At 43.9% G+C, this 24,764-nt stretch overlaps 1 protein-coding gene across 2 annotated transcripts in view; it reads left to right on the forward strand.

Moving 5' to 3' along the window:
• Positions 1-23,648, forward strand: part of SYT17 (synaptotagmin 17) — a 99,664-nt gene extending 76,016 nt beyond the window's left edge. Inside the window, exon 8 of one of the 2 annotated variants that reach the window (XM_023189721.1) lies at positions 23,406-23,648. In XM_023189721.1, coding sequence (XP_023045489.1) covers positions 23,406-23,602 — 197 coding nt within the window. In that variant the 3' untranslated portion in view covers positions 23,603-23,648. The remainder of the gene's footprint in view (positions 1-23,405) is intronic. The other variant, XM_023189722.1, reaches the window with a different exon arrangement.
• The last annotated feature ends 1,116 nt before the right edge of the window (positions 23,649-24,764 follow it).

Here is a 24,764-nt window from a genome sequence, read left to right on the forward strand (position 1 = left end):
TTCAAATGGCTTCCCTGTCTCCACCCATAAAAGCTTAGGCAAACAGAAATACCTTGCTCTGCAAACAAGCCCCGTCTCCCAGGTGGCAGGGGCTGGGCAGATGGACTGCAGCTCAGCCCAGCTTGAGAGGGTGCGAGGAGCCCTTTTGGGAAGATGAGCAGAACATGTCACCTCAATGTGGTGACGTGAAGGGGTTACATGGGAAGGAGCATTACTGATGGCTTTTTAGTACTGCTATTACAAAAGATATAATTTTTCCATACCTCATGTATATGTGTATATATAGATATGCATACTATTATTTAGATATAATTCATATATTATTTGTTTATTTATTTATTTTGAGACAGAGTCTCACTCTGTCACCCAGGCTGGAGTGCAGTGGTGTGATCTTGGCTCACTGCAACCTCTACCTCCCGAGTTCAAGAGATTCTCCTGCCTCAGCCTCCCAAGTAGCTGGGATTACAGGCACCCACCACCATGCCCAGCTAATTTTTGTATTTTTAGTAGAGACAAGGGTTCACCATGTTGGCCAGGCTGGTCTTGAACTCCTGACCTCAGGTGATCCACCCGCCTTGGCCTCCCAAAGTGTATGGATTGCAGGCATGAGCCACTGTATCTGTCCTATAGCGCATATATTTTATATGTATATATTGTATGTACTATTTCTATAAATATTATTAGCCATCAATATATTAATAATGAATATTAATAAATTGATTCCAATTAATATTTGCATATGAATATGTAAAATTGAATATCACTTATATATTATTCAAATATCTAGAAACTACACATGCTTATGGTGTAACCATAAATAGGGAGGAATAAAACAAAAAGTAAAAGTCCCTAATTTCCCCTACTTAGAGCTAACTACTTTAACATCTAGGCTGTTTCCAGGAATGTATGCACTAATGTGTGTATATATGTATACATGTGTGTGTGCATGGTATGTATACATGTGTGTGAGTGTATATGTGCACTTCTGTGTATGTGTATGTCTATATCGCTACTCTCTTTTGTTAGCATCCAAAATATATATGCTTTTCTGCCACTTGCTCTTCTCACTTTATACATCTTAGACAGTTTTCCAAATTAGCATCTATTTATTCATTTAACAAATATGCATGAGTTCCTCTTACGAGCCAGGCACTGCGGCTATGACAGTGAGCAAATTAGACAAAAATCCCGGGTTCAGCAGGCTAATGCTTTAATGTGGGAAGACAGGCAATAAACAAAACAAATAACTGAATTTTGCAGTTGAGAGGTGATGTTAAATCCAAATGAGAAAACAGAAGCAGAGAAAGGGGGTCATGATGGATGGCATGAGGGTGACAGTTATTAAAGGGTGGCCAGGGGGAAGGTGACTTTTGATCCTAGCCTTTCAGGAGATCAGAGATATGCCATGTGGATGTTTGTGGGAAGAGCATTCCAGCCAGAGGGAACAGCAGCACAAAGGCGCTGGCAGGAGAAACAGCAAAGACATCAAGTGATTGAGGTGGAGAAGTATAAAACCCTCTCATTATTATGGCCGCATGATATCCCATACAGTCGATTAGTTGAAGAGTAATCTATTTGGTAGGTCTTCTGTTGGGAAACATTGAGGTTAATCATTTCTTCTGTGCTTAGAAACATTGTTAGAGTGAGCATCCTTGCATATATCTCTGCTGATGTGTTCAAATGTACTGTGACCTAAATCCTAGCAGCGGGATGGCTGGGTCAAAGCATGTATGTTGGTCAATTTTGATAGATATTGTCAGATTTGCAATTTTTTTTTTTAAATGGCACATCCTTGCCCCAAGCAAACCTCCTGCCCCAGCCTCCCGAAATGCTGCTGGGATTACAGGCGTGAGCCACTGCGCCCAGCCAGTGGTACAATTTTTACTTTGTTGTGTCTTCTTGAAGCATCCAATTGAAACAGATGCCTTGGGCAAATGTTTTAGCTCAGGGAGGTCCCGACCCCTTGCCCCTCAAAAGATTCTTATAAGAATAACATAAGCAAGCTTTGGAAATTGTTAAGTTCTGAACAACCACGAGGTGACACGTTTTATCATCCCTCTTTACCTTTAAAAAGCATCTTGATTTTTAATTATGTAATAATCTCAGATTTGACTTTAGTCTTTATTTTACAGTTGGCATAGGCAAAGCAGTTCTATATTGGTCACTGCCTTCCAAAATCCAGTGTGTGGATTATTATTATTTTTGCAATGAGTGAAAAAGTGATAAACGGACTTCATCAAGATTGAAAACCTTTGCTCTTAAAAGACATAGTCAAGAAAATAAAAAGCCAAGCCACACCCTGAGAGAAATTTTTGGCAAAGCACATATCCAACAAAGAGCCCATATCCAGAATATATAAAGAGCTCTTGTAACTCAATAAGACAGTCCACACCCCAATAAAAATGGGCAAAAGGTTTGAAAAGACACACTGCACAAAAAGAGAATACATGGATGGCAAAGAAGCGCACGAAAAGATGCTGCTCTTCATCAGCCAACAGCAAATTAAAACCACAATACATTACCACTGCACACCCACTAGTACAGTTAAGTTTAAAAGATGGAAAACAAGAAGCGTTGGTGAGAATATGAAGCAACTGGAACTCTCATGCATTTTTGGTGGAATGCAAGATGCTACAGCCACTTTGAAAACAGTTATGAACGTGGCCTATAGGGGTAAATATATATTTAATATCCAACCCATGAATTATTCTCCTAGGTATTTACCCAAGAGAAATAAAAACATATGTCTACAAAAAAAGCCATGTATACAGATGTTCCCAGAAGCATTATTTGTAATCACCAAAAAAGTGGAAATAATCCAAATGTCCATCAACTGACGAAAGCATAAACAAATTGTGAGACATTCATACATTAGAATACTACTGGGCTGGGCGTGGAGGCCACACCTGTAATCCCCACACTTTGGGAGGCTGAGGTGGATGAATCACTTGAGGTCAGGAGTTTGAGACCAGCCTGGGTAACATGGCGAAACCCCATCTCTATTAAGAATACAAAAAATTAGCTAGGCATGGTCGTGGACACCTGTAATCCCAGGTACTTTGGAGGCTGAGGCAGGAGAATCACTTGAATCCAGGAGGCAGAGGTTGCAGTGAGCTGAGATCGCACCACTGGACTCCAGCCTGGGTGACAGAGCAAGATTGTCTCAAAAAAAAAAAAAAAAAAAAGAATATTACTCAGCAGTGAAAAGAAAGGACATATTAGTACACATACACGTGGCTAAATCTCAAAAACATTATGCTAAGTGAATGCAAATGACTATATACTGTATGAATCCATTTTTATGGACTTCTACTAAAGGCAAAAGTATGGTGAAAGAGGCTGGGTGCGGTGGCTCACGCCTGTAATCCCAGCACTTTGGGAGGCCAAGGCGGGTGGATCACGAGGTCAGGAGATCGAGACCATCCTGGCTAACACGGTGAAACCCCGTCTCTACTAAAATTACAAAAAATTAGCCGGGCATGGTGGCAGGCACCTGTAGTCCCAGCTATTCGGGAAGCTGAGGCAGGAGAATGGTGTGAACCTGGGAGGCGGAGCTTGCAGTGAGCTGAGATCGCGCCACTGCACTCCAGCCTCCAGCCTGGGCAACAGAGCAAGACTCCGTCTCAAAAATAAATAATAAACAAACAAACAAACAAACAAACAAATAAACTATAGTGAAAGAAAGCAGCAGACAAGGTACTACTACCTGTGTCCAGCCAACTCGAGCCAGGGAGGGGATGGAGTAGAAAGGGACAAGAAGAAGGAACTTTCTTTGGGGAAAGAGCTATATTTTGATTATCGCTGGTGGTACTCACACAATAACAGGCAGTGATTAAAATTTATCAAATTAGATACTTGGAAATGGATGGATTTTATTCTGTGTAAGTAAGACTCTAATAAGACCGTGGGGATATTTTTAAAAAATGAAACACGTGGTTGTGGTTTTAATTTGCATTTTCTGATGACTCTTGGTGTGGAACATCTTTCCAAGTGCTTTTCACCTGGAGGGTGGAAGGCATTAAAGGCAGGAGAGGGCTCTGAGCAGGATCCAGTGTGCTCATTGGTACAAAGGACCATTGAACCTTTGTTTGGTGTTTTGGGTGGACAAACTATGAAGGTTCCAGACTCTTTGGTTCAGGCCCTGGTTGGTATTTCTGGCCATGCGTAGTCTGTTATTGGAGTCATTGGGATAACCTGGAGTCACTGGAGGCTCCATGCTTTCATCCAGGTCGTCTTGTCTTGCTCACTCCCTTGTCCCCAGCAGATTACTCTTCTTGCTCTAGGATCCAACAGCCTCATACCAGCCTGCGAACTGAGCAGTCACCCAGCTCATGGTATCAATCTTTGGATACCCTCACCTGGAAATGAGTATTTCCATGGCAAAAATAGAGGCAATAGAGGCAATAAAAGTAGGACGATTGAGTTGTTCGTGTATCTGGTTGCTTTTATTTTAAAGGTTTTGGTTTAACATTTTATTAAAAAATTTTTTTAGGACTGGGCGCAGTGGCTCACGCCTGAAATCCCAGCACTTTGGGAGGCCGAGGCAGACAGATCGCGAGGTCAGGAGATCGAGACCACGGTGAAACCCTGTCTCTACTAAAAATATGAAAAATTAGCCGGGCGCGGTGTTGGGCGGCTGTTCTCCCAGTTACTAGGGAGGCTGAGGCAGGAAAATGGCGTGAACCCGGCAGGCGGAGCTTGCAGTGAGCCGAGATCGTGCCACTGCACTCCAGCCTGGGCGACAGAGCGAGACTCTGTCTCAAAAAAAAAAAAAAAGAAAGAAAAAAATTTTTTTTAACATATTGAAAGAATTGTCCCATGAACACCCATATTCCTACCCATCAGATTCTGTAATGAACATTTTGCTGTTTGCTTCATCACACATCTGTCCAACTGCCTCTCAACTCATATTTTTATCAAGCATTTCAAAGTCAGCTGCTGATGTTACTCCCATTTCAATGGGGGGCAGGCTCTCGAGGTAATTTCAAAAAGATGTCTCAAACACGGTTTTGTATGTGTGTGTCTGTGTGTGTGTGTGTGTGTTTGGAGACAGGGTCTCACTCTATTGCCCAGGCTGGAGACAGGAGAATCTCTTGAACCCGGGAGGCGGAGGTTGCAGTGAGCCGAGGTGGCGCCGGTGTTCTCCAGCCCGGGCAACAAGAGGGAAACTCCGTCTCAAGAAGAAGAAGAAAAAAAGAATTGAAAGAGAGTCCAGAGGTGTTAGTCTAGGGCCAGGGTAGACACACTTTTTCTCTGTCTTCTTTTCTTTTATTTCTTTTCTTAAGAAGCAGGGTTTGCTTCATTGCCCAGGTTGGAGTGCAGTGAACATTTCGCTGTTTGCTTCATCACACATCTATCCAACTCTCTCTCTCAACTCATATTTTTATCAAGCATTTCAAAGTCAGTTAGTGATGTTACTCCCATTTCAATGTGAGGCAGCCTCTTGAGGTAATTTCAAAAAGATGTCTCAAACACGGTTGTGTGTGTGTGTGTGTGTGTCTGTGTGTGTGTGTGTGTCTCTGTGTGTGTGCGTGTGTGTGTGTGTGGCTCACTGCAGCCTCAACCTCCCAGACTCAAGCGATCCTTCCCAAATAGCTGGGACTCCACGGGCATGCCACTGCATCCAGCTAATTTTTAATTCTTTTTTGTAAAGGTCTTGCTATTTTCCCAGGGCTGGTCCTGAATTCCTGGGCTCAAGTGATCCTCTTGCCTCAGCCTCCCACAGTGCTGGGATTACAGGCGTGAGCCACCATGCCTGGCCCCATTAGTTTTTTTTTTAAGGTGATTTTTTGTTGAAGTCCAACACACATACAGAAAGGTGCACCAATTCATGAATTTATACAAAATTAACACTCCCGTGTGACTTACTCAGATTAAGAACCAGAAACATTCTCAGAAATTCCCTCATAGGCCATGCCAGTTACTTCCCCCTCCCCCAGGGCAGCCACCATCCTGACCTTTCCTGCCATACATTCATTTTGCCTCTTTTTGACCTTTATGTAAATGGGATCATACCCTTCCTTTCATTCAGCATTATCTTTGTGAAATTTGTGTCATTGTGTGTAGTTGTCATTTTTCTATTCACATTTTGGGGATAATAGTATTTCAGAGTGTCACTGTACCACAACTTACCTATCCATTCTAGTAACAGGGTGATTTTTAAAACATGCTAGAATTTGCCCATCAAAGCAAGTGGCATTTCTTTCAGAGCATAATTTGGGATGCCGCCTTTGCCAAGAGCTGAGGTTAGGAATTGGCACTTACTCAGAAAAGGTCATCAGGACCCGAATTCAAATCCTGTTCTACCACTGGACCACAGGCTGGGTCCCAGGTGGGCCTCCTCCTGTCACTGGGACTTGACACCTTGTCTTGCACGAGGATTCCAGACACATGCCACATTGACCCACAGTGTAGGTCAAGGAATAGACTCTGTTGGGGAATAAGGAAAAGGCCTATAGGACAGGCACTGGTAAGAAAGGAAGAGGCTTGAATTCCCTGTCCGTAACCACCATCCTTTGGAGAGCTGCTGCAGGTCTGTGGTGCGCGTCTGAGTTCTAGGGCCAGGACTTTGTGCCCACCATCCCGCCATTTTATAGCGCAAGTGTGAGCAGGCAGCCTTGTCAGTGGGGGCAGGTGGGTTAGCACCGGTGACCAGAGACCTTAGGGCCCATGGGAAATGACAGCTTCCTCTTCCCAGGGGAGGAAGACCCCAGGGTGGGAGGAAAGCTGGTCCCAGACAGTTCGTGGTCCAGATGTTTCACCTAAGCTCCCAGAGACTTTTGGACAATTCTGCTCATTGTACTTACACCCTGAGCCTCTGTCAATTTATCTGGAAAATGGGAGCAACTCACAAGCTTGTTTCTAGGCTGCTGTGAGGGAGGAATGGGATTGAGCATACACAGGGCCACAGGGCCTCTACATGTGGCCTACTGCTCTTTAAGGGATGTTATCGCTATTCAAAACACGTTTGAGCTGAGTGCAGTGGCTCACACCTGTAATCCCAGCACTTTGGGAGGCCGAGGCAGGTGGATCATTTGAGGTCAGGAGTTTGAGAGCAGCCTGGCTAACATGGCAAAACCCCATCTGTACTAAAAATACAAAAATTAGCTGGATGTGCTCGCTTGAACCCAGGAGGTGGAAGTTACAGAGAGCTGAGATCGTGCCACTGCACTCCAGCCTGGGCGACGGAGCAAGACTGTCTCAAAACAACACAAAACAAAAAACCCATGTTTGAGACATCTTTTTGAAATTACCTCAAGAGCCTGCCCCACATTGAAAGAAAACATAAATGTGGCAGAATTCTTCATCCTTTGAAATGAAACATGCATGTTTTTGTCTGTTTGTTTGTTTGTTTGTTTTGAGACAGGGTCTCACTCTGTCACCCAGGCTGGAGTGCAGTGGCGCCATCTGGGCTCACCGCAACCTCTGCCTCCCAGGCTCAAGCAATTCTCCCACCTCAGCCTCCTAAGTTGCCGGGACTACAGGTGCACACAACCACGCCCGGCTAATTTTTGTATTTTTAGTAGAGACAGGGTTTCACCAGGCTGGTCTTGAACTCTTGAGGCCAAGCGATCCACCTGCCTTGGCCTCCCAAAGTGCTGGGATTCCAGGAGTGAGCCACCGTGTCTGGCTGAGACATGTATTGTTATTATTTTTTTTAAATAACTTGAGGTCGTGGAAAGCTGAATCGTTCATCTATATTAAGCTCAGCAGCACCTTTAAAAAATTAGAAATGAAGCATCATGCTAAAGAAATGAGATTGATTTCTTTGGGTGTTTTGAAGAGGATTCTTGCAAACTTAATGTTTGCATGAGGCACTTACGCTAAGCCAGTAAATCTCAAACCTGGCTACACATTAGGGTCACTGGAAAACTTTAAAAAGCTGGGATGGATGTTTGGGTGCCACCTCCAGAAACTGTGTCAACTGGCCAGCAAGATCCCCTCCCCCACCACGATAGTCTAAAGAGCTCCCTAGATGGTTATGTGTAGTCCTGCTTTAAACTCCAGCGTGCATCACAATCACTCAGAGATTTGTTAAAACAGACTGCTGAGACTCTGCCCAAGAGTTTCTGATTTGGTAGAGCAGAGTGGGCTTGAGAATTCGCATTTCTAACAGGTTTCCAGGCGATGCTGCTACTGCTGGTGTGGAGACCACACTTCGGAAACCACTGCTTTAGACAGACCAGAGGTCAGCAAACTACAGCCCTCTCCCTGATTTTGTAAATAAAGTTTTATTGGAATACAGCCATGTGCATTAATCAACATACTGTTTGTGGCTGCTTTCTGCTAGTGTAGCAAAGTTGAATGCTTCCAATAGAGGCCATAGGTGGCCCTCAAAACCTACAATATTTACTGTCTGACCCTTTATAGAAAAAAGTGTGTTGGCCTGGTGTGGTAGCTCATGCTTGTAATCCCAAGATTTTGGGGGGCCGAGGTGGGAGGATAGCATGAGCTCAGGAGTTCAAGATAAGCCTGAGCAACAAAGTGAGATCCTGAATCTACCAAAAAAAAATTTTTTTTTTTAAATAGTTTTTAATTAGCCAGGTGTGGTTGTATGTGCCTGTAGGCCCAGCTCCTTGGGAGGCTGAGGCAGGCAGGTCCCAGAAAGAATACGAGAGCAAGAAGAACTTTAACAACTTAGTCCCATCCCAGAGACTGGGACCTCTAGATTGAGCCTGGGAGTTGGAGATTTGCAGTGAGTTATGATCATGTCACTGCACTCCAGCCTGGGCAATGGAGCAAGACCCTGCTTCTTTTTATTTATTTATTTATTCATTTATTTATTTATTTTTATTTTATGTTCTAGGGTACATGTGCACAGTGTGTAGGTTTGTTACATATGTATACAGGTGCCATGTTTGTGTGCTGCACCCACCAACTTGTCATTTACATTAGGTATATCTCCTAATGCTATCCCTCCCCCCTCCCCCACCCTACGACAGGCCTTGGTGTGTGATATTCCCCTTCCTATGTCCAAGCGATCTCATTGTTCAATTCCCACCTATGAGTGAGAACATGCGGTGTTTGGTTTTCTCTTCTTGTGATAGTTTGCTAAGAATGATGGTTTCCAGCTGCATCCATGTCCCTACAAAGGACACGAACTCATCCTTTTTTATGGCTGCATAGTATTCCATGGTGTATATGTGCCACATTTTCTTAATCCAGTCTGGACTCTGCTTCTTAAGAAAAGAAAAGAAAGAGAAAAAGTATGTCTACCCCAGCCCTAGAGTAACACCTCTGGACTCCCCCCTTTTTTTTTTTTCTTCTTGAGACAGAGTTTCACTCTTGTTGCCCAGGCTGGAGTATAGTGGCGTGATCTTGGCTCAGTGCAACCTCTGCCTCCTGGGTTCACGAGATCCTCCTGTCTCAGCCTCCCAAGTAACTAGGATGACAGGCGCCCACCACCATGCCTGGCTAATTTTTTGTATTTTTAGTAGAGATGGGGTTTCACCATGTTGGTCAGGCTGGTCTTAAACTCCTGACCTCAGGTGATCCATCTGCCTTGGCCTCCCAAAGTGGTGGGATTACAAGGGTGAACCACCACACCCAGCCCTCTTTCAAGTCTGTATTTGTTCTTCCCAGGGAAGAAGTGACTTACACAATTGAGAACATCATGAGTGCGCATCTAGAGGTCCCAGTCTTGGTGGGATGGGACTAAGTTGTTAAAGTCTTCTTGCTCCCCTCTTCTTTCTGGGAAATGCCTGCCCACCATAGGCACCATCCTCTGCAACTCCCTCAGTGAGCCTGCAGAGACAAAACCTGCACAGTTATGATCAGAGAGTTTTAAATCAAGAAGAGGAAATAGTAGGATCAGGCCCCTTTCTTCAACCCAGCTAAGCCACCGGTCAACTCATATTTTCAGTCTGCATCTAACCTGACTGCACATGAGATCCACTTGGGGAGCATTTGAAAGCCGCTGCCACCCAGGCCCCCCAAATTAATCAACAGAATCTCTTGGGGGTAAAGCTGGGCCCTGAGGGGGGAAGGTCTGATTTATCATCCCCGAAAGACGAAATGAAATTGGAAGATAACAACATAACATTCTAATGATGTCACCACACTTGCTTGGGTGCTCATGGTGAACCTGGAGGAATTTGATTCCAGACCTTCTCTGCTAGCCTTACCTCATCCCCAAAGCTCATGACATAGATGAAATATTGTAACTAGCTTGCAGATAGTTTGCAGTGTACATTTCATGACACAGATGAAATATTGTAACTAGATCTGTAGACAGTTTGCAGTGTACATTTCCCCCCGAGCAATGCCAGCATCTCTGAAACAAATGTAGAGAGGACCCCTAGTCAGATGTATATATTTTGGTTGTTCATGTCAAAACAAGCACATTGCTTTATAGTGACACCTTTAAGTGCTTCCTTCTAGTCGGTGTGATTCACACATTAATCTGAAAGTGATTCTTCAACCTATATGTCATCTTCAGTGCAGGCTCCACGTGGCTCGGTCTCCACACTGAGGCATAAAGAAAGGGGTCCCACAGCCCCAAAGGAATTTTAAAAGAAATTTCAACCTTGACTTTCAGCTCTTGAGGAAGGAGAAAGAGATCTAATTCATAAGCCAAAGCAACATTTCTCAGAGGTTTCTCCTCCACTCCCCCGTTTCTCTCCCCTTAAATTTGCTCTAATTTTTTTTCTATGCTGAGCTCCCAAGCTCTGTCTAGCTCAGTGGAGGTGACTTTCCTCCCACCTGCTCCTGAGTCTCTCAGCTCCTTAACCCTGTGGATCTGCCATAGTCTTTTGAGTCTCCATGGCTTTCCTTTGGTTGGGAGAGGGGAGGCTTCGGTTTTAATGAAGGGAACTCCCATCCTTGCTGCTTTCCCCTTAAGGCAGAGGTTTTCTACCTCCACACTTCTATTGATATTTGGGGCCGGATTGCTATTCACTGTAGGGCCTGTCCTGTGCTTTGTAGAATGGTGAGCAGCATCCCTGGGATCTACCCGCTAGAGGCCAGCAGCACCCCTCCTTCCAAGACATGACAATAAAAAACGCCTCCAGATTGTGCAGCAAAATTGGCCCCTGCTGAAAACAACGGCATTAAAAAATTCAGGCCAGGCACAGTGGCTCATACCTGTAATCCAACACTTTGGAAGGCTGAGGAGAGTAAGATTGCTTGAAGCCAGGAGTCCAAGATCAGCCTGGACAACATAGCGAGACCCCATGTCTAAAAAAAAAAAAATTAATTAGCTGGGCGTGGTGAGGTGCCCCTGTAGTTCCAGCTACTCAGGAACCTGAGCCAGGAGGATCACTTGAGCCCAGGAGGTTGAGGCTGCAGTGAGCTATAATCATGCCACGCCACTGCACTCCACTGCACTCTGTTAAAATAAAAATTAAATAATTCGTTCTAAGCCGATATTGCCTGCGGACCAGGTCAAAGAGGGCTTCTACCTTGGGCCTCATGCTGTAAATGGGAGGAGAAAAAAAATTCATGGAGTGAGGAGTCCAGGCATCAGGGAGCCCACATCTTCCTTTCTAGATCACTGGGAAATACTGGGATCCCAGAATTTCCCACCCAGACAGCCCAAGCCTATTTCCAGGGCCTGCTCAGGACTGGTCTAGGTCCGTCCTCAGGACGATGCTCTACGCTGTCAGTGTGTGCCCTCTAGGCTCAAGGCAATAATAAAATAGCGGTAATAATAGTACAAACCTCATAGATTTGTGATGTGCATTAAATTTGTGTATTGAAATCCACAGGACAGGGCTGGTCTCTGATAAGCACTATAGAACTGTTGGATACTATAATTGTATTTTTCATATCAGGAGTCTTTTTTTTTCTTATTATTATACTTTAAGTTCTAGGGTACATGTGCATAACGTGCAGGTTTGTTACATATGTATACCTGTGCCATGTTGGTGTGCTGCACCCATCAACTCGTCAGCACCCATCAATTCATCATTTATATCAGGTATAACTCCCCAGTGCAATCTCTCCCCCCTCCCCCCTCCCCATGATAGGCCCCAGTGTGTGATGTTCCCCTTCCTGAGTCCAAGTGAACTCATTGTTCAGTTCCCACCTATGAGTGAGAACATGCGGTGTTTGGTTTTCTCTTCTTGTGATAGTTTGCTAAGAATGATGGTTTCCAGCTACATCCATGTCCCTACAAAGGACGCAAACTCATCCTTTTTTATGGCTGCATAGTATTCCATGGTGTATATGTGCCACATTTTCTTAATCCAGTCTGTCACAGATGGACATTTGGGTTGATTCCAAGTCTTTGCTATTGTGAATAGTGCCGCAATAAACATACGTGTGCATGTGTCTTTGTAGTAGAATAATTTATAATCCTTTGGGTATATACCCAGTAGTGGGATGGCTGGGTCATATGGTACATCTAGTTCTAGATCCTTGAGGAATTGCCATACTGTTTTCCATAATGGTTGAACTAGTTTACAGCCCCACCAACAGTGTAAAAGTGTTCCTATTTCTCCACATCCTCTCCAACACCTGTTGTTTCCTGATTTTTTAATGATTGCCATTCTAACTGGTGTGAGATGGTATCTCATTGTGGTTTTGATTTGCATTTCTCTGATGGCGAGTGATGATGAGCATTTTTTCATGTGTCTGTTGGCTGTATGAATGTCTTCTTTTGAGAAATGTCTGTTCATATCCTTTCCCCACTTTTTGATGGGGTTGTTTTTTTCTTGTATATTTGTTTGAGTTCTTTGTAGATTCTGGAAATTAGCCCCTTGTCAGATGAGTAGATTGCAAAAATTTTCTCCCATTCTGTAGGTTGCCTGTTCACTCTGATGGTAGTTTCTTTTGCTGTGCAGAAGCTCTTTAGTTTAATTAGATCCCATTTGTCAATATAGGACGTCTTCCTTCCTTACCTGCTGCTTGACCAAACAGGCAGCCGCTCATTCAAACGTCGGAGCCAATCCCGACTGTGCTGGACCCTAAGAGAGATGGCGAGAAGGGCCCCAACATGGGGCCTTTATGAGGATTTTTATGGGACTTTCCAGGGCCATTCTGACTGTTAGCCTTTTCCCTTATATGCTGGTTGAGGTTTTAACCCCTCTTCAAACACACACGCACATACCATGGATCTCTATTACCCAATCTGGCCCTTGTCACATGGGAGGGTTAAGGGAAGTAGGAAATGGGTGAGACTATTATAATTATTATTATTATTATTGTTGTTGTTGTTGTTATTATTATTATTGTTATTATTATTATTATTATTATTATTATTATTATTTGAGGCAGGGTCTTACTCTTTCGACCAGGCTGGAGTGCAGTGGCGTGATCATGCCTCATTGCAACCTCCACCTCCCGGGCTCAAGCAGTCCTCCCGCCTCAGGCTCCCAAGTAGCTGGGACCACAGGCATGCACCAACATGCCCAGCTACTTTTAAAAATTTTTTATAGAGAAAGAGTCTCACTGTGTTGCCCAGGCTGGTCTTGAATTCCTGGACTCAAACGATCCTCCCATGTTGACCTCTGAAAGTGCTGGCATTACAGGGATAAGCCACTGTGTTTGGCCTCTTCTTTTTGAGATGAAGGAAGAAATTATGCTGAACTTTGAGTTTCAATTTCTACTGTGCCTCATGCTGGCTGGGTGGCTTTGGACACTCAACCTCTTAACTTCCCTGAGCCTCAAATTCCCCATCTGCAAAATGGCAATAAAAATAGGGCTGTGATATGGATTTAAGTTTTAAAAAGAAAAACAATAACATATATAAAGTGCTTTTCTCAGTTCCTAGTACACAGACCTCAGGATTTGCCATTACTGATTTTTTTATTATTATAATAAAGTTAACTGAATTGTCATTATGACTGTTGGAAGGAAAAACATGAAAAAAAAATTCTGTCCCAGCAGCTGCTGTGAATCATGAAGTGAGCCAGAAAAGCTTGAAAAACATCACCCTTCCTTCATGGATGAAACTTCTTAGAACGCATGAAATGTCATAGCTAAAAAAGAACTCAAAATCTATGTATACCCGCCCATTGTATAAAGGGGGAAACTGAGGCCCGGGGAAGGGATATGATGTACCTTGTTTAAAAAAAAAAAAAGAAAACCTGAAAAAGCTTCTAGGTTCCTGAAAGAAGAAAAAACAAAGACAGTGCTCTAGTGAGAAGAGGTTTTGCAAAAGTTGAAAAGAGAATGAGGACCACCTGTGTTGCAGTGTTTCGGCGCTGCCTGTAGGAAGAAGGACAATGGGGAAGAAACAGGCCCGTGTAGACTGTATTATGTCTCCTCCAACAGTTAAGATAACTCATGAACAACCTGATGATGAATTGTGGGTACCCCTTGATGATGAGGAAGTAGGCAGGACTAGTAAACAGCCCAGGGTGGGTCTTGCTGGCTTTGTACATTTTTTCCTTTCAGAAATAGGGGAACATCTTAACCTAGCATCAAAGAGGTAGATCGCAGGGCACAGTGATGAGGTTTTGGGGTGCCAGCCATAATCTGGGGGTGTCCCTGCACTGTGCTGTCAGACTCAGAGTTGCATATATGGGAGCAGTGAGAACCTAGGGTGCAGATGAGAGTCCTTCATTACCTTGTGAACCAAATGCAAAATGAGAAGCTGTTGAGTCTGCTCCCATCGGTAAAGATGGTTTTTCTTCCTTTTAATTTGCAGTATTTATTACACCCACATTCTAAGTCATCCAGCTTCCCTTCCAGAACCGTCTGCCTTGGCAAACTAAATTAGCGACCAAAGAATTTAGCTCCTGTGGTAAAGAACAAATTCGTTTTTACAGCAAATATCAACAGGTGAAAGCCTCAACTTGTCCCTGACTCATTCAGGCTACTTAGGTTTTGACTGGCGCTGATCTCTCTTCACCCTCTAGACCTCACTCTCCTCAGCTGTAAAATGAGCCAGTGAAAGCAACTGCCTTAAAGCACTTCTAAAATGTGGGAGGTTGGGGGCGGGAAGGGTGGCAATTGTATCCCCAGGGTACATCTGGCAATGTCTAGAGATACTTTTGGCAGTCACAAGGGAGATAGAGGAGGCCAGGCATGGTGGCTCATGCCTGTAACCCCAGCACATCAGGAGGCTGAGGCAGGCGAATCACCTGAGGTCAGGTATTCGAGACCAGCCTGTCCAACAGGGTGAAACCCTGTCTCTACTAAAAAAATACAAAAATTAGCCAGGCATGGTGGTGCATATCTATAGTCCTAGCTACTCAGGAGGCTGAGGCAGGAGAATCGCTTGAACCTGGGAGGCAGAGGTTGCAGTGAGCCGAGATGGCACCACTGCACTCCAGCCTGGGCAACAGAGCAAGACTCTGTCTCAAAAATAAAATAAAATAAAATAAAATTAATTAAAATAAAATAAGAAACAGGGGAGATGGAGGAATTGCTACTGATATTTAGCGTGGGATGATAGGTGCTACCAAACATTTTAGAGTGCTCAGGACAGCACCGCACAACACAGAATGATCTGGCCCATAATGTCAGCAGTATCAAGGGTGAGAAACCCTGCTCTGGAGGCTTGATGTGATGATTAAATAAGTCAATCCACTGACGTGCTTAGCCCTGGCCCTAACACACAGTAGGTGCTTAATAAACTGATCTTTATCCCAGGCTCCTTCAAAGCCTGACCTTTGAGCCCTGGTGGGTCCCTCCCACCACACTTTTGTTTCCTGGTTGTGTTTCCCAAAACTTGAACTGCTGTGGTCCGGTGGAAATAGATATGTTGATAACTCTTTACAGGTAAGTTGTGTCTCAAATTCCTAAAAGTGGAATAGGCAGGGTGTGTCCGTGCATTGTCTGAGGAAGGGAACTGGACTTCCAGGTACTTGCCTGTCCCCAGAGGGTAGCCTTAGGATGCTGAAGATTCAGCAAAATCTGAATAGAAAACATTAGAGCAAGGTACTGTGCAAGGTGTCACTCTATAATCATTGGGAGAGAACTAAAAGCAGTTTGTGAGAGTAGTTTCCACTAACTGATCACTTCCCCCTTAAGCTTTCAACGAGGCTTAACATTTTTAACCGTGAATGATACCAAAATTCCCATACTTCCTTTGGTCCATTCAGCAGAACATTCTAATGGATTCATGATCATAATTATAAAAATAAATGATCACACTGAGCATAGCCCCCAGCCCTGTGAAGGAGGAAAATGTTATTTGCCTCTTCACCAAATGGTTTCATTCTATTGTAGTTTTTTCAGTTCTTGTGTCTATCTGGTACTCACAATCCACTATATTAAGTTACTCCAGATGGGAAAACCAGATGACTGAGTTCATTTGAATTATGTCTAAATCCATGAGCATTAAATAGGTTCTTAGAGAAAGCCCCCCTTCATGGATTTTGTGCATAGAATTGTGACATCAATTCTGACTGTTTTGATGGTTTTTTTTTTTTTTTTCTACACTCCAGATTGTACAGGTTGTTGAGAGATTGCTTCCAGATGACTAGGGTACACTTAGAGTGTGTGCATTTTGTAAACCAAAAAGTATCTGAGACACGTTGCAATCAGTTTAGGAGTTTTTTTTGCCAAGGCTAAGGACCTGTGCATGAAACAGCCTCAGGAGGTCCTGAGAACATGTGTCCAAGGTGCCCAGGCTACAGCTTGGTTTTGTACATAAGACATCAATCAATACATGTAAGAGGTACGTTGGTTCACTCCAGAAAGATGGGACAGCTGGAAGCAGGACTGGGGAGTGTGTGGGGTGACTTCCAGGTCTTAGGTGGATTCAAAGACTGGTAATTGGTTATTATCTAAAGACCTGAAATCAATGTCTAAATTACAATAAAGGGTGTAGACACCCAGGTTTTATCATGCAGATAAAGACTCTAGGTAGCAGGCTTCAGAGAGAATAGATTGTAAATGTTTCTTATCAGACTTAAAGAGTCTCTTCTGGTTGGGCGCAATGGCTCACATCTGTAATCCTGGCACTTTGAGAGGCCAGCGCGGGAAGATCACTTGAGCTCAGGAGTTAGAGACCAGCCTGAGCAACATGGTGAAACCCCATCTCTACCGAAAGTACCAAAAAAAAAAAAAAAAAAAAAAAATCCAGGCATAGTGGTGTGCACCTGTGGTCCCAGTTACTTGGGAAGCTGAGGTAGAAGGATCACTTGAGCCTGGGAGGCAGAGGTTGCAGTGACCTGAGATCATGCCACTGCACCTGGGTAACAGAGTGAGACCTTTCTCAAAAAAAAAAAAACAAAAAAAGAATTAGTTCTATCAGTCTTAAGATCTGTCTTGATGTTAATGGTGGCATGTCTGACTTCCCCTTCCCATCACAGCCTGAACTACCTTTTCAGGTCACCTTTGGAATGCCCTTGGCCAGGAGGAGAGGTCCATTCAGATGGTTAGGGGGCTTAGAATTGTATTTTTGGCTTACAATATCCAGAAATACATTAGTGACTACATTAAGAGGAGTCCCCCATAACCATCAGTAGGAATATTTGGTGGCAGTACTTTACAACTAAATTTTTAGTTATGGATACTTCCAAAGAGAAGGAATTTAGGAATGTGGTTATAAGGAATTGGTTTCATTCACAGGTTATTAAATACTGCAAATTTTATCACCAATTAGCTATGTGACTTGGTTTCCTTACCTATAACATGGAGAGGGCTGGGTTATCTGACCCACTGTCCCTAAGCCCCTTTCTGGATTCTACATGTTTAGTCTTTAAAAGAGAAATCTGTAGAAACAGGGTCTTGCTATGTTGCCCAAGCTGGTCTCAAACTCTTGGGTTCAAGCGATCCTCCCACCTTGACCTTCCAAAGTGCTGGAATTACAGGTGTGAACCTGGCCCCTGACATGTCTAGTTTTAATTCTCTATTTTCTCCAACACACTTCTTAGAATTTACAGAGCAATCTTGATATTCTCCCAGGCAACTTTTCTAATAGAAGTCATGAGTTATCTTCAGCTTCACTTTATTATAATTTGCATAAAAAAATTTTTTTTAAGACTGTTAAGATTGCCATGACTTTACCAAGTGATTTGCAAGTTCCAGTGCCTGCTAATTAACTCAGATGGTCATGGCAGGAACTGCCTCGCATCAGAAAGGCTGAATCACTCAAGCGCTCCCATCTTTCAAGGGCCAAGTGATTCACCAGCCAAGTTACTCTACAAATTGGGATGAGGAGCGTAGGATATTAGACTTCCTTTTAGTTTTCGTCCCTTCTGGCGACTTAGATGTGGATTCTCTAATGGTGACTTATTTTTCCTTTGTTTTCTTTCCAAACTAATATGTACTTGTTGTAAGAAGTTCAAACTGTACATACTTATATGATACAGAAAGTGGAAATTTTCCTCTATTTCCCCCTTCCCAGAGAGAGCCACTCTGAACGGTGGTGAACATCCAGATATTGTTTTCTTTATGTATATTAACATTCTTTTTAACAAAAAGATTGTGCTTACATATACTGTTTTGTAATGTGCTTTTGTCTCCTAGCAATATGTCTTGGAGATTTTTCTATTTCATATACATAAGTCTGTCTCATTTTTAATGGCAACATGGATTTCCGTGGTATTATTACCTCAGAAGTTACTTAATTTGTTTCCTCCAGTCTTATTCTAAGTAACTCCCAAAGACAAACTTAATGACTTGAGCTCAAGTAGGCTACTAGGAGGTGACCTCAGGAAGCTTGAATAAGGGAATGGCAAATGAGACAGGAGAAGGAGGAAAACGAATCAAGGACGTTTGACGAGTGGATATCTGCAGTATGGGAGTCTTCAAAATCACCCTCAGGTTCAATGATTCACCACATAACTTGGAACCATGCTCATGGTTACAGTTTATTACAGAAAGAGCATACAGATTAAAATCAGCAAAGTGAAAGACTGCTGCTATGGTCTGAATGTTTTGTTCCCCTCAAACTCTTATGTTGGATCCTAATCCCCATGTGGGAGGTGATTAGACCAGGAAGGCTCTGCCCTCATGAATGTGGTTGGTGCCCTTACAAGAGAAACCCAAGAGAACTGCCTTGCTGCTTCTATTGCATGAGAAGGCACCACCTGTGAAGGAGAGCAAGCCCTCACCAGACACCAAATCTTCTGGGACCTTGATCTTGGACTTCTTAGCTTCTGGAACCATTAGGAAATCAATTCCTGTTGTTTATAAGTCTCCCTGTTTATGGTAATTTGTTATAGCAGCCCAGCAGACTAAGAAAGGGGAAAGAGTCCTTTTTGTCACAAGAAAGAGTCCAAGAGAGACCAGGTGCGAGCTTCCAGTTGTTCTCCTCAATGTGAGGAGTGCCTGATTCTCCTTGCAAGGATGTGTGACAACAGACTCAGGGTATTGCCACCCAAGGAAGCTCACCCGAGCGTTGGTTTCCAGCATAGTTAGAGGAGGTCGGTCATATAGTCATGGCTGACTATCTGGGTAGCTGAGCCTAGTCTCCAGCTCCTGCAGAGGTCAAGCTAATGTTGAGTGGCCCAAGGTCCTCACCATAAATCACAGTTAGCATAGACAAGCTGGCGTGGCTCAGGCAGGAAGCTGCAGGTGCTTGAGGTAGGACACTATCCACAGAAAACATGAGTAGCCTCCAAGATGGGCTGAGGGGTAGGCAGGGCACCACCAGCCCCAGCTACACTCCCTCAGGGACAGTCTTGCCATTTCCAGTTTTTCTTTCTTATAAACAATGCCCTGGGGCAGGGGTCAGCAAACTTTTCTATAAGGAGCCAGATAGTCTTTTTTTTTTTTTATCCCCTTTTGGCAGTTTTTTTTTAATTGACATAAAATTCACATAACTTAAAACTCACCCTTTTGGTGTATATCATTCAGTGCTTTTTAGTATATTTTCAAGGTTGTGCAACCAACACCACTATCTAATTCCAGAACATTTTTATCACCCCAAAAAGGAGCTCTGTGCCAATTAGCTATCACTCCCCATTCCCTCTTTCCTCTATCCTTGATAACCACTAATGGTAATTTCTGTATCTAAAGATCTGCCTATTCTGGACATTTCATATAAATGGATCATAATGTATGACCTTAAAAACTTGGTACATAGGCCAGCCATGTTGGCTCGTGCCTATAATCCCAGCATTTTGGAAGGTTGAGGTGGGTGGATCACCTGAGGACAGGAGTTCGAGACCACGCTGGTCAATGTGGCAAAACCCCGTCTCTTCCAAAAAATACAAAAATTAGCTGGGTGTGGTGATGGGTGCCTGTAATCCCAGCTACTTGGGAGTCTGAGGCAGGAGAATCACTTGAACCCAGGAGGTGGAGGTTGCAGTGAGCCAAGATCGTGCCACTGCACCCCAGCCTAGGTGACAAGAGTGAAATTCCAACTCAAAAAGAAAAGAAAAAAAAAGACTTGTACATAAATGTTTACAGTAGCCTTATCCATAATAATAGTCAAAAGGTAGAAACAACCCAAATATTCATCATCTGATGAATAGATAAGCAAACATGGCATATCCATACAATGGAATGTTAGCTGACCTTAAAAAGTAACACTATAACATGGATGAACCAGACAGATAGCAGATATGTGAGGCTTTGAGGGCCACATGGCCTCCAAATTATTCAGCTGCTGTGGTTGGTCTGAATAGTTGTCCCCCACCCTGCCAAATTTATATGTTGAAATCCTAACCCACAAAGTGATGGCATTAGGATGTGAGACCTTTGGGAGATGATTAGGTCATGAAGGTTGGAGCCCTCATACTTGGGATTAGTGCCCTTATAAAAGATGCCCCAGAGAACTAGTCTGTCCCTTCCACCATGTGGGGACTCAGTGAGAAGATACCACCTATGAAGAAGCAGCTTCTCACTAGACACCGAATTTGCTAGTGTCTTGATCTTGAACTTCCCAGCCTCCAGAACTGTGAGCAATAAGTTTTTGTTGTTTATAAGCTACCCAGTTTATGATATTTTGTTACAGCAGCCTGAATGGACATCAACTCTGCCCTTTTTGCACAAAAGCAGCATTATGTAAACAAATGGGTTTGACTGTGTTCCAATAAAACTTTATTTACAAAAACAGGTAGTAGTCTACATTTGACTTGGAGGCTCTAGTTTGCCTACTCCTGCTATATAAAATATCCTTGTATGTGTATTTTTGTCCAGTTGTGCAGAAAATTCTATGGGATCAATTCCTAGAAGTGAAATACTGAGTCATGAGTTATGATGTATTTATTTTGAACAGATATTGTGAACCACCCCAAAATTTGATCCAACTTGCTTTTCCACCAGCAGCACATGAGAGTACTTGAGACTGAGATTTCCCTTTTTTTTTTTTTTTTTTTTTTTTTGAGACAAGCAAGGTCACTTTGCTACCCAGGCTAGATCCAGGGCAGTGGCACCATCACTGCAGCCTTGACCTCCCCAGGTTCAGGTGATCCTCCCACCTCAGCCTCCCGAGTAGCTGGGACTACAGGCACGCACCACTACATCTGGCTGATTTTTTTGTATTTTTTAGTAAAGACGGGGTTTCTCCATGTTGCCCAGACTAGTCTCAGACTCCTGGGCTCACGCGATCCACCTGCCTCAGCCTCCCAAAGTGCTGGGATTACAGATGTGAGCCACCGTGCCCAGTCAGAATTTCCTCTTAAATCCCTTTCACAAAGAAGTAGAACCCATACCCATTTACAAGGGAAGTTTCTGCATTGTCTTGAACTTTGGAGAGGAAGAAGAAGATAGAACATTTTGCCCCCAAAGAAGAAAACCAAATGGGGCCTAAAGTGGCCTCATAATAGTATCTTATTTTAGATTTGAGGCTCACGGGGAAGGGGACTTTGGTAACTTGTCCTCGTTTGGTGAGATCAAACCTTACACTGGCCACTGAGTGTCATTCCAAAAAGCCTTGAGTGTTACCTATTCATTTTTTTTTTTCAAAGGCCAAGAGCTCCTTATCAATTTCATTTATTAAGCAAAGCTTCCATTCCTATTATTTCTCTTTGTAAGTAATTTGCATGTAAATGAGGTCCACCTATGCATACTGAACATGTTACCAAATGTACAAAATGTATACATGGTCCATTTTTTCTCCACAGAGCTGACAGGTACCCATCCCTCTTGATGAAGATGACGTAGTATTTCACGTAGCCTGGTTTTCCCTAGGTCTTTTTGGCTTTTGGACGATGGACGGAGTTTTTGTTTTTATTTTTCCATTTTTCTTTTTCTCCCTCATTTTCACCATTTGGAATTCGTGGTGTGAAATCCACAGGGGAGAACAGAGGCTTGTTAGCATTCAAGCTCTGTTTTTGGATGCATATTTTAGTTGGTTTATATGATATTCGGCATCCCTCCTGGGATCTAGCCCGCCTTTGCTCGGCTCACGCTGAGTGAATCTGTGATATTTCCCATTCTGTAGCCCTTCCTTTATAACACAGGCATAGCCTGCTTTCCCATTAGTGAGATGGCATGCTTGGACTACCCACACACAGATACAGAATTAGGCGGAACTTGGCCAGGAAGCTAAATCAAGTTAACCATCTCATTAGGCTTGAAAGACACAAATTAAGCTTAAGTTGGGATTAACAGAGAAGCCTTTCAAAGAGACATGCAGCACAACAAGGGGTGGAAGAAATTGCTATAGCCATTACTCTCAGCAAACTTCCACCATTTGATGGAACAGAGGAGACATGAAGTCTCTTTTATAAAAGGTCAACAGACAGAAATTTAGGATCGAAATAGCAGTGTAACATTTATTGAGCTCTTACCACTTGCTTGGCACTGTGTGCTGAGAGCTTTACACATATTTCATAGAAATTGCGCATTGACCTATGAGAGAAGCACTACTAAAATTCCTGTTTAACTAACAAAGAAACTGAGGCTCAGAGAGGTCACTTCGCCTGCCTCGGAGTCCCAGAGTTTGGTCAAATGATAGAGCCAGGATTCGCCCCCAGGATATTTGGCCCCATGGACCATGGCTTAACCTAGTGGTTCCCATTTGGGATGCACTGGCCTCCCCAGGGAATATCTGGTTATGTCTGAAGACATTTTGGGTTGTCACAGCTGTAGAGAGAGCTGCTATCAGCATCTAGTAGGTAGGTACCAGGGATGCTACTAAACATCCTACAATGCACAGGACAGTTACAGCAAAGGATTATCCTGCCCATAATGTCAACAGTTCCGTGATTGAGAAACCCTTGTTTAATCGCTCGACTGGACTACATTGACAGGCTCACTGTTCCACTAGAACTATCCACTAACAGAGCTCTATATGCAGTGTGGTGATGCCGTGGGACATACGTTTAAGCTATCTGGCAGAAGGAATAGCCAATGCCAAGGCTGAGAGGTAAGAATCTGGCTGGCATGGGATGGCAGGAAGCCAGGTGCAGCTGTTGCAGAGACTTGCAGGAGGATGAGATGAGGGAGTTGGAGTTCTCACCAAGAAAAGGAAAAAGACAACGTGCCCTAAATGATGACCGCCATGTTTGCACTTGACGAATGTGTAGACTAATGGCCTCTGTCTTCTCTCTGCCTTTCTGTTCTGTTCCCCTCCTTCCTCTTGCCTCCCTCCTGCCCTCGACCCTCTGGCTCCCTAGTTTTTGGCCACAACATGAAGAGCAGCAATGACTTCATCGGGAGGATCGTCATTGGCCAGTACTCTTCAGGGCCCTCTGAGTCCAACCACTGGAGGCGCATGCTCAACACGCACCGCACAGCTGTGGAGCAGTGGCACAGCCTGAGGTCTCGAGCTGAGTGTGACCGCGTGTCTCCTGCCTCCCTGGAGGTGACCTGAGGGCTGCAGGGAAGGCAGCTTTCATTCGTTTAAAAAAAAAAAAAAAGACAGAAAAAAATGTGTCACATACTATTACATCCACACCTGCATACACACTCGCAACATGTCTACACACGTCCACACACACAGACACACAGACTCCCCAAGTCCTCTCAGAACTGAGAGGAAGCAGACTATTGGTCACAAAATAGCCGCCCTCAGTCAGTGAGGCCTGGGAACTTTCCGGAAGCCCCATCCGTAGTAGATCACAAGCTCAGTAGGCTCTGCCACGGGACTTATTGGCACTGCCTGTTCTTGTCAATACTCCTGCCCCAAAATGCACTTTCGACCCTCAGGCCAGAGAAAGGACCTCCCAAAGGGTGCCAACCTCCATCAAGACTGTATTTACCAAGAGTTTGGCCAGTGTGTGGGAGACCTGACCACTCCCCACTCCCAAAACACACGCCCACTGGTTAACTTCTGAACAGGCTGCTGTTCCCTGGGGTTCTTCAAACCTGATACTTTTCTCTAAAGGTGTAAGTATCCTTGTCTTCTCCTTAGTAAATGTGATAACTAGATTATGGACCATTTGGAGAAACCAAATGGCAACCAAAACTATTCCAGTGTCAGAAGCCTCTCCTGGCTTAATGGAATTGTCCTTGTGTTAGCTCATCCCAGGGAACTCCCTGTGGGTATATATGTGTATGTCTTCGTGCGTGTGCCCTCACAGGCGAAGACGTGTGTGCCTATGTGTCCTCTTGGAGAGCATGGCGACGGGCCGGGACCTCAGCCCTGAGCGCTGCCTTCTCTCTGCCTCTCCTGGCCAGTGAGAGTCCAACCAGTGTCCTCCTGTCTGTCAGAGACCCCACCTTGGATAACAGTAATGTGCGTGTCAAGTAAATAGGATATGATAGAGCAAAAGTAACATTTTTTGACTGAATCATGGTGATTGTGACCCACAAAAGACATACAAAGGACCTGATACACGGATTAAAATGGCCATCACACCCCATCCATGATGATCTTCTTCCTTAATCATACTCTGAGGATACTTCTGTGTTTGTCTGTGAACCAATGTCATGTCTCTCGTGCTAAGGAACTAGTGTAGTTAGAATAGGTCTTCTCTCTCTCTCTCTCTCTCTCTCTCTCTCTTTCCTCTTTCTCTGTTGGATGCTTCTGTATC

Source organism: Piliocolobus tephrosceles, chromosome 17 (assembly GCF_002776525.5).
Source record: "Piliocolobus tephrosceles isolate RC106 chromosome 17, ASM277652v3, whole genome shotgun sequence".
Taxonomy (NCBI): domain Eukaryota; kingdom Metazoa; phylum Chordata; class Mammalia; order Primates; family Cercopithecidae; genus Piliocolobus; species Piliocolobus tephrosceles.